The sequence below is a fragment of the Austrofundulus limnaeus genome, unplaced genomic scaffold (genome assembly GCF_001266775.1).
Source record: "Austrofundulus limnaeus strain Quisiro unplaced genomic scaffold, Austrofundulus_limnaeus-1.0 Scaffold11, whole genome shotgun sequence".
NCBI lineage: Eukaryota > Metazoa > Chordata > Actinopteri > Cyprinodontiformes > Rivulidae > Austrofundulus > Austrofundulus limnaeus.
Genome location: NW_013952413.1, coordinates 4,767,550 through 4,777,562, shown reverse-complemented (window position 1 = coordinate 4,777,562; position 10,013 = coordinate 4,767,550). Strand labels below are relative to the sequence as shown.

Below are 10,013 nucleotides of genomic sequence, written 5' to 3'. Positions count from 1 at the left end.
TAATTATAGGGAAAATATTACATCAGCAATTATTTTATTACCCTTTAAATTGATTTCTGGAGATTATCCAAGGAACTTTGGGAACCAAAGTGCAATGGTTCCCAAACTTTTCAGCTTTTGACCCACAAAATAGTACAAAACAGTAGCAGAGACCTGTGCCCCCAACTATTTTTGGACGATAAACATTTGTATCAGGTCAACAAAACATAGGCATAGTAGCAATATTTTTTGTACTACATTTATCCATTTTAAATACACTAACCTCACTCATTTGAAATAACTAAGGCAAAAATGTAATTGATTGAGAAAATCTTTTCATGACCCGACCTTGATGTTTCACCCTAACTTTGGGAAACACTGGTTTGGATCAAATGTTAATAAACATCTTAACTGTTGCAGATTGYTATTTAAAGAACTTAAATTTGGAAAAATAGATTTTAATTTGACTGGATTGACGAGAGAATAACTAGTTTTAGCAGGACACTGGACAGAGTTGACACACAATTTTGTTTTTTTAAATTTTGCACTGTTTATGCAAGGCTTAAATATAAACTTAAACACAAACAGCAATTTCTCATTGCACAGTTATCCAACAGAAATCTTATTGTTTTCTTGCTGGAAGTGCTACAGTTAGCATCTGTCTGTTTTAGGTGGCTTTTGTAATAGGGACAACAGCAGCYAGCTGTAGCACGTCCAGCAGAATTTTCATGTTTTTTTCTACCAGTATAATCACGCCAGGCAAATTAGAATTTGCCTAAACTGCTTGTCAGTCTGGTGAAAATTAAACTGTTTGTCCAGAGAGAGATTGTTCAAATCTCCATCTGTAGCAGGTAAGATGATTGCTCATAACCTTTCCAGAAAACTTCAGTTCAAAGGATCCGAAGGCAGCCTTTAATCTTTTTGTAAGAGAGCAGCTAAAAGGTGCATCAGGATCTATGTTTGGTTGAATAACAGACRTCTGTCAATAATGCTATTAATTATAGTCTAGTAAAACAGCCCACATAAAAGAGATAAACACAGGCTTCTGGTGAAAAAGTGTTACAAAGACAAGTCATCCACATTAAAGGCCTAACCAAAGTGAAAACAGTGACTTTAATCTGCTTCATTCTTTAACATGAACTTCCATTTTATAAGCTCGATGCAATTCAGACACTTGCTATGTTTTTGTGTATTAATTTCAACMTTATGAGATGTACAGACTTCTGAGTGTGGGTAATCCTCACACTGAGGCAGTTTAAGACACTAAACATGAAGAGTTTTCATGGAAATTCTGTTCCAACTGGGATAACGTTTCTTCAGGTTTTTAAGCTACAGTATATTTCATGAATTAAACTTTTTCAAATAGCTTTTTTAAATGTTTTGGCTATTTTTCTGTTTAAGAAATTAAAGAAATTAAATTGGTTAGGCCTTTCTGAAGACAAAAGCCTGACTTAAAAGGAAATAAAGAGTTCCAAAGAATGGCTGCCTGATTCATGGTGTGAGACAAAGAGAGAACGTGCAGCTGAGACAATCAAAAGAAGGTCGAGGTAAAGACGTAAACAAATAAAAAGGACAAATTTTGAAAATACACACATACAATTATCTATCGAAAAAAGGCTCACATGCTGTATAGAGCCTTCTTTCTGTGTTCTGAGATGCTAAAAGTTGTTTAAACAAGCCTCCTCTGTCAACCTGCTACAACTTTTTACAACACATCTAACTTCTTTCACTTTCTGTATCTCAGAAGCCGATTAATAAAGAATGTTAGGCATCTATAATTCAACAATTCTGCAGTTTATAGGCCACGCTTCAGGCTGCGCAGCATTAGCCTGAAGAAGAAAAACGTTTGAAATGACTGAAAAAGGGGAAAAATGAGGCAAAATGTTTGTTCAGGCTTTTTATTGCCTGCGAAAGTGAAAGGGAGATTGTGTTTTTTGCCTGCGTCTGTGCAGTGTTAGCAAAATATCTCAGAGACCAGAAGACAGATTTCAATGGGACCCCTGATCAGTTGTAACATTAGAATTTATTTGGCACACATTTATTTCATATGTAAAATAAAGACTGTAAAAATACTGTAGGCTGTTTAGTTTTGTAAATTTTTAAATGTATATTTTAACACGGACAGGGCCATTTTATTTACAAGCAAAGCATTCTGGGTAAATGACATGGATAGGTCCTCGGTGTGAGCGAGCTATATCCACCCTGAAGATTAATCTTGAACAATATCTGATGATTGACTCTTTTAAATGAAACCAGAGAGCGTTGACAGAGAGGAGAAGGTAGAAATGACTCAGCCTGTAACTGAAAATATGGATGGAGGACCACAGAGCTGCTTCATGGAAGAAGAACCTCAGCTTAGCCTGTTAGCCTTTGCACTAGCACCGACACTATTGCCTTATATGTATTAGCTTGGTGCTAGTGTGACAAACAAGCTAAACTGAGSTCCTCCATCCATATTTTCAGTTACAGRCTGAGTCATTTCTACCTTCTCCTCTCTGTCAACKCTCTCTGGTTTCATTTAAAAGAGTCRATCRTCAGATATTGTCCAAGATTAACCTTCAGGGTGGATATAGCTCGCTAGGACCGAGGACTTATCGATGTCATCATTTACCCAGAATGCTTTGBGTGTAATTAAAATGGCCCCGTCCGTGTAATATATTTTTAAACTTTTAGTTTAAAAATGATAAAAACTAAACAGCCTACAGTATTTTTACAGTCTTTATTTTACAGTTAAAATATATGTTTATCAAATAAGGTCTAATGTTACAACTAATCATGGACCCCTTTAAAACAATTGTCAGAAAGTAATAATTGGACGTACGTCTAAAACTGACAACTTTTGGTGTCAATCCCATTTATGATGGCCAACACATGAATGGCATGATTCTGAATTTTTTCAAATACTGAGATCACATACTTTGAGAAATAAAAGGTCTCATAAAATTTTATATTACATAACATTAATGACAAGGTTTAACCAGCTACAACTGTCCCTTTTCAAAATAAGATGATTTTAATTCAAATTGGGGCGAGACAAGCATAACTTCAAGGAATGGCAGGCCGTCAGTGCATAAATGTTTTCTACAGAAACAATTATAAAGTGTGATGACTGTAAACAAGGAAAACTGATACCACATTCCTAATGAAGTCAAACTCATCGTGTTTGTTAAACAAGGTCAGCAGCCATAAAAAATACAGTCTGTCTTATGATTTAATTCCTTTAAATAAAGACGTTTAAGAAAAACATCAGAAAGGCCCACTCGGCTCGTCCTTTACAGTTTCCCTTTCTGCCACTGCATCTGGACCCCATCGCCCTCATATTCAGCCCCCCTCCCTGCTGTGCCTCCTAAAAGCCATCTGTTAAACTTTGGCTGGAGCTGGCAGAGGATGCAGGAGGGGAGTGGAGTCAGGCTGGCATCGCATCTCTCCGATCACACGCTGACCTTCCCTGGCACTGTCCCGAACCAGAGCTGGAGGATCTAAAACAAGGACGTCTGAGACACCCGAGCAGCTCAGATCATCTCATTACTGCAAAAGGAGCTCAGAGAATATTCCCTTTTGTTTTATTAGCGCAAACAAGGACTGACTGCAGTTCCAAGTCAGTGCAGTAATCTTTACCTGTTCCAACACAGCATAAACCTACAGAGGTCTTGACGCCACAAGTTAATCAGTGGTAGAGATTAATTTAGTGATAACTTTCTTAGAATTTGTTGTGTTTTATTATACATTAATTTAGTGATAACTTTCTTGGAATCTTTTGTTTTTTATTAGATATTAATTTAGTGATAACTTTCTTGGAATCTGTTGTGTTTTATTAGATATTTTACTACCAAATAATCATAATTTCATTACATTATCACCAACCTGTCATGGCAGCAGGTGATAAAAAGACACCGGTTCATCGATCRGAGGAAGCTGACTCCTTGTTTTAATTCAGAGTTACGTTCTTTAAAACAGGCATCTAGAAAACTGGAAAGAAAATGGCGCTCCACTAACATAAAATAATATTATTTAACCTGCAGAGATAGTCTGCTAACATATAAGAAAGCCCTTTGTAAAGCTAGAACTGTATATTATTCATCTTTAATAAAAGGGAATAAAAACAATCCCAGGGTTCTGTTCACTACTATAGCTAGACTAATGAAAAGTCCTATCTCTGTTGAGCCATGTATCCCTATAACTTTAAGTAGTGGTGACTTCATGAGATTCTTTATAGATAAAATAATTTGAATAAGGAATAAAATTCATGCCAAATTTCCTGCTACTGTCTCTGATTCTCTGTCAGATGAGGCAGCTTTAGTGTCACGAACCTGATTTATGTTTGGACAGTTTTTGTCCTGTTGAGCTTTCTGAATTATCTAAAATAATRGCTTCATCCAAACCATCAACATGTCTGTTAGATCCCATCCCAACCAGACTGTTCAAAGAAGCATTTCCTTTAATTAATATCTATATTATAGATGTACTTAATTTATCTTTAATGAATGGTTATGTGCCACAGAGCTTTAAGGTTGCTGTAATTAAACCTTTACTTAAGAAACCAGATCTTGATTCAGGAGTTCTGGCCAACTACAGACCTATATCTAATMTYCCATTCATCTCAAAAACTCTTGAGAAAATAGCAAATCAACTACGTGAACATCTGGATAGAAATAATCTGTATGAGGAGTTTCAGTCAGGGTTTAGAGCTCATCATAGCACAAAAATAGCAATGGTTAAAGTTACTAACGATATTCTCATGGCCTCAGACAGTGGACTTGTGTCCATTCTTATCCTGTTAGGTTTCAGTGCTGCATTTGATACAAATGATCACATTTTATTACATAGACTTGAACTTGATATTGGGATTACAGGAACAGCTCTAAAATGGTTTGAGTCTTATTTAACTGATATATTTCAGTTTGTTAATGTTACTAATGAATTTTCTTACACCAGAGTTAGTCATGGAGTTCCTCAGGGTTCAGTGCTTGGACCAATCCTCTTTACTTTATGTATGCTTCCATTAGGTAAAGTTATTAAACAGCATAGGATAAATTTCCATTGTTATGCTGATGATACTCAGTTATATTTATCCATGAAACCTGATGAATCCAACCAGTTACTTAAACTACAAGCATGTCTTACAGACATAAAAACATGGATGACTCTTAACGTTCTGCTTCTAAACTCAGATAAGACTGAGGTTATGGTTTTTGGACCTGAACATCTTATTTGCAGCCTTTCACCTCCTCTGGATGGCATTAATCTGGCCTCCAGTTTTAATGTAAAGAACCTTGGTGTTATTTTTAATCAGGATATGTCTTTTAACCCCCCACATTAAAAATGTTACCAGGACAGCAGGCTAGGAATCTTGGGGCAGGTTTTAGATTCTAATCTGAGCTTTGCAAAACATTTTGAAAATATCATTAAAACTGGCTTTTATCAAATTAGGAATATTGCCAAAATAAGATCAATGATCTCTTTTGCTGATGCTCAAACACTCATTCATGCCTTTGTCTCCTTGTCATCTTGATTACTGCAATTCTCTATTTGCTGGTCTGCCTCAAAAAGTCCTTCATATAAGATGGTGCAAGTTGATTCAATGATTTCAAAACTATCAATACAATTTTAAAATCAGCCCTAAGCACCACAGGTAGCCAGGGCAAAGAAGCAAGAACTGGAGTATTATGATCATATTTATGGGGTTCTGAACTCTAGTTGCTATATTCTATTTCTTTGAGAAAATGTGTTTTCAGATGCCAAGGAAACATCCAGTTTTAACGGATGCAGTGAAATAAGTGTTGGGTTAGGTTAACAACAAATACTGTATAATCAGGGCAAATGATTTGTTATACTGTGAAGAGCATAAAAAGGGTTTGTTTTTTTTACTGCCTGCTCATGTGTTTGTACAGAAACAATATGAGCTCAGAGAAACCCAACACCAACCAGAAGATAATGAGGGCCAAAACTTGTGAAAATCTATAAAGTGCTCCATGAATCATGATGCAAGGTTATTACAGTTTCCATTTAGTTTTTGTAATGAGGGAAGCTTTTTTATAAATATATATTTAAGGTTCAGGAAGAAAAGAAAAACACAAAAACTTACCTGCATCAGAGTCTGGAGGAGGAAGAATCAGGTCAAGGGAATCATGGAGAAGAAGGAAGGAAAAACATATTAATAAAAGAAAACAGTTGCTTTATTTAAAAAATAAAACATGAATAAAATATGTGAGTTAATAATGAGTGTTCAGAGATCAATTTGAAACTCAAATGACTTTTTGGCTCAAGAACTAAGTCAAATATATTCAAAAATAAAGCAAAGGAACAAAAGACAGGGCACGTTTTTCCTTTTTTTTCCTTTTTGATTAAAGAGGGAGCGTTGCTGAAAGGTCATCGGGGCACGAAGCTGCTTGGCACGTCTGCCAGGACGCTTTCACTCCCAACTAAATCGATCCAAGGTAAGAGCCAAGCGAGGCGGAAAAACAGACGTGTTTTTGGCATCGCCTCTCCTAACAGATGGATGATTTCCGTGCATGAATGTCACTGCTGGGCCGCAGGGGTGAGTCTGTGAGGTTCTCCTCAGCTGAGAGACGACTAGAAGAAAAAAAACTACCTGACTTAAAACGCCTCGTTTCCAAATGTCAACTCTTAGTTTCAGCCTTTTTAAAAAGGAGGAAACAGTTTCTGAGAGTTTKTTTTTTTTTGCATCATTTAAATGGGGAAGAAAATCCACAACTTCATCAGAGCTGCTTTGAAAAAACAACTTTGATTTCACTTTAAGATAACATTTTAGATATACCCCAAATGTACATTTTTGTTTGTCKTCTTCTTTTTTTTTCTTGCAACACTGACTTTTCTTGTGATAACAGCGGCTGATGGAAATAACTCCTAAGGAAATATTTTAGTAAAACAAATAAAATCCCCAGGAAGCATTTCAGATCGGACGTTCTATAACGCAAATACTGTTTGACATTTTTAAATTCTGCAGAACTTTTCTATCATTCTCTAAATTCATTTAAGAAATAAAGAAGATAGTGCGATTTCTAAGTCCAGAAATTAYACCACAGATTACAGCAACTATTTTGTTTTAATTTGTTTAGTAATAATGGGGATAAAAASGAGAGGAGGGGAAAGTAAAAAGTGACCCGATGCAGTTTTTAAAAGTGTTGAAAGGTGAGAGTGATGCGTTTCTTGTCTCACTCTCTGCTGGATGAGAGCGTGTTTGTGCTCCAGCTCCCTCTTCTCCACGGCGGAGTCGATGACCAGCTGGTCCAGCTGTACACACGCAGGGGAAAACATCAGGAACAGAAGCAGACGCAGGGTTCAATCGTTGCCATTTAACCGTAGTTTCACCTGTGCAGCCAGTTTTTTCATGTAGGGGTCGATCTCATCTAGGATGTGAAAGCCTTGCTGGAACAAAGTGTACTGGGCTCGCATGAACGACAGCATCTGCAGGAGGAGGAATCAAAACTGGTCAAAACATCTGCGACTGTTTGTTTAGACGTTCGTGCGGAGATTACGGCGAGTCCCTCACAGCATCCAGGATCTCAAACTTCTTCTTGGCCTGAAGGACGTTAATCTGCCGTAAACAAAGAGGGAAACGCAGGTTCAGGCTTCGTGTTCGAGATTAACGGAGTGATCTTATCAGAGAGATGATGAACAGGCAGCTCAGCAGCTGTTGTGTGTCGCTGCCACCTGCTGGACGACGTTGGAATTATTTGTGTGCAGGAAGCGTCTCACCTGCAGCACATAATCTAAAGCCAGGTGCCTGAAGGCTTTGCGGCTCAGGATGAGGGCCTGCGTGGCCTCCTCCGCCTCGTGCACCTTGTTCCTGGGCGCCTGCGCGTTCTTCACCTGAGCCAGCTCCATGTCCTCACGCACACGGTCGAACTGCTTCTTGGTGTCCTTGAACTTACGAACATCCCTGGTGGAAGGGAGGCACTTTGAGCATCAGGTGGTTTAAATCACAACTCGACAAAAAACAGTCTAAATATTGTTTCCTTTTTTTTTTGAGTGCATAAAACAGAGAACTCTTTCTGACATTAACATCGTTGAGTCATTCCTAAAATATCCAAATTCATCCTGTTGGATAAACATGAACAGGAAACATTTTTTCTTCAGCTGAGTGAAGCGACTGGTGAGACACTCACTCTTTGATGAAGGTATGAAGCTGCTGTTTGATCGACCTCTGAGCCTGGTCGAACAAAATCTGCAAAAACAACAAAACAAACAAAAACAGGAGGATTTTAATCAGCAGCTTCCATTTGATTCGGTTTCCAACTTACAAAATAAATACCTTCAACTCTGATTATTGTTGTTTCAATTATAATATTACTACTAACAAGCCGTATGTCGTCTGTCTTCCATTTATAACTAGAATTGATCTTTTTTTATTAACAAATATGATTAGAATAAACAATTGGTAACCATTTTTCAATTTAATTCTCTGATTCATATACAGTTGTAGATTGTCAGTCATTTAGGAAACTAACTTTAGTCAGGTGAATCCATTTGGCAAGTTTGCCCTTTTATCAATTTTTGAACACATTTTGTTTCTAATCCAAAACATTTTCCCAACTCAAAATGGAACACCACCTCGCCACAAGATGGCAGTATAAAGCCTTTCAGGTAATCCTAACAACAGATGTCTGAGGCAGCAGCAGGGTGAACACACTCAGCTGCTGCTGCCACAGAAACACACATTTCTCTTCCTGCAGGATTCCCTCTCCTCCTCCTTCCCATCTCATCTTTCAGATTTCCCTCCATTTCCTGCGCTGCACGAGCAGCTCTTCACCCCAGCTGGACAGAAGGGTTTTCTTTTCATTTCTATATTTCTCACATTTAGAAAAACACACAGAATATAACAAAACGTCTCGACAGCCAGCCTCACACACAAACACACACATGTAAAATCTGATTCAATCATACAGAAAACTCTATTCAATAATCAATGCAGGAGACTGGTGGATTAAACTCTATAGAAAAGCATTATTTATCCTCCACATACACATGGCAGATGACAGGCTTAGCTCAAGCCTCCATCCACATAATGAGCTGCAGCCCCATAACATCAGGAGCTAAAAGACATGTTTCAGGTCAAAGGTCATACAGTTCCACAAACACATCCTGAACTAAGAATAAAATAAATATTAAAATGCAAAAATCCAGTTTTAAAACTAATGAGTATTTTAAAACAAATAGAAGACCTGTAAATGTGTCTCTGTTTAACTGTTACTCAACACGTTTAATCCTGTTAGAACATGTCTTGTTCTGTCAGCTGTAATCCTGCCGGTTTTAATTGTTTAAACTTCCTGCTTTCACTTTTTAAAGAGCACACAGTTAAGTAAACACGGACAGGTCATGCACCTTTTTTTTTAAATAAGAAAGCAACTCATGAAAATCGCTTTTTCTCTTTGTAAGAATTGTGTTATTTAATGTAAAGACTAGTTTAGTTCTACAATGTGGCAATAAATACAAGGGAAAAAATGGACTTGCTTTAGTATAATTATTTAACATAAAAATATCAAGTGGATATTAAACAAAACACCTGTGAATAAATGCTTTTTTGGTGTACATGTATAATTCTGATATAAATTATACAAACAAGTGGTAAATCTATAATGGCTACACAAAAAGAAAGTATAAAAAACTGATTTATTAGGGGTGCAACGATACAGAAAATTTACGATTTGGTTCGGTTCAATACTTTAGTCTCATGGTTCGATATTTATTCAATGCAGAAAAGAGAAATGTCCATGCCATTTTTAACTTGTAATTTATTGAAAATAATTCTGCACATTTGTTCAAGTACAATTTTTAAATTAAATGTTGCTGAAACAGCAAGTTTCAGTGGATTTGTGCTCGACAATGCAGCCTAGGTGGAGTAGTCAAACATAGATCAACTGATCCCTCAACACAAAGCATCACCAGAAGACAAACTGATAAAATAATTAAAAAATATCTGTACTGTTTGATACATAGTGAGTATTGAACCTAAAGCACTGTATTGAATGGTTCGATATGGGTACGTACATGTATTGTTGCACCCCTAATAT

At 36.9% G+C, this 10,013-nt stretch overlaps 1 protein-coding gene across 4 annotated transcripts in view; it reads right to left on the bottom strand.

Annotated features, from left to right (window-relative positions):
* Window positions 1–10,013, bottom strand: part of acap3b (ArfGAP with coiled-coil, ankyrin repeat and PH domains 3b) — a 79,521-nt gene that overhangs the window by 15,858 nt on the left and 53,650 nt on the right. For all 4 annotated transcript variants that reach the window (XM_014002128.1, XM_014002130.1, XM_014002129.1 and 1 more), the window contains exons 5-10: window positions 8,109–8,167; window positions 7,699–7,882; window positions 7,493–7,537; window positions 7,312–7,407; window positions 7,159–7,233; window positions 6,065–6,076 (exon numbers count right to left, since the gene is read on the bottom strand). In XM_014002128.1, coding sequence (XP_013857582.1) covers window positions 6,065–6,076; window positions 7,159–7,233; window positions 7,312–7,407; window positions 7,493–7,537; window positions 7,699–7,882; window positions 8,109–8,167 — 471 coding nt within the window. The remainder of the gene's footprint in view (window positions 1–6,064; window positions 6,077–7,158; window positions 7,234–7,311; window positions 7,408–7,492; window positions 7,538–7,698; window positions 7,883–8,108; window positions 8,168–10,013) is intronic.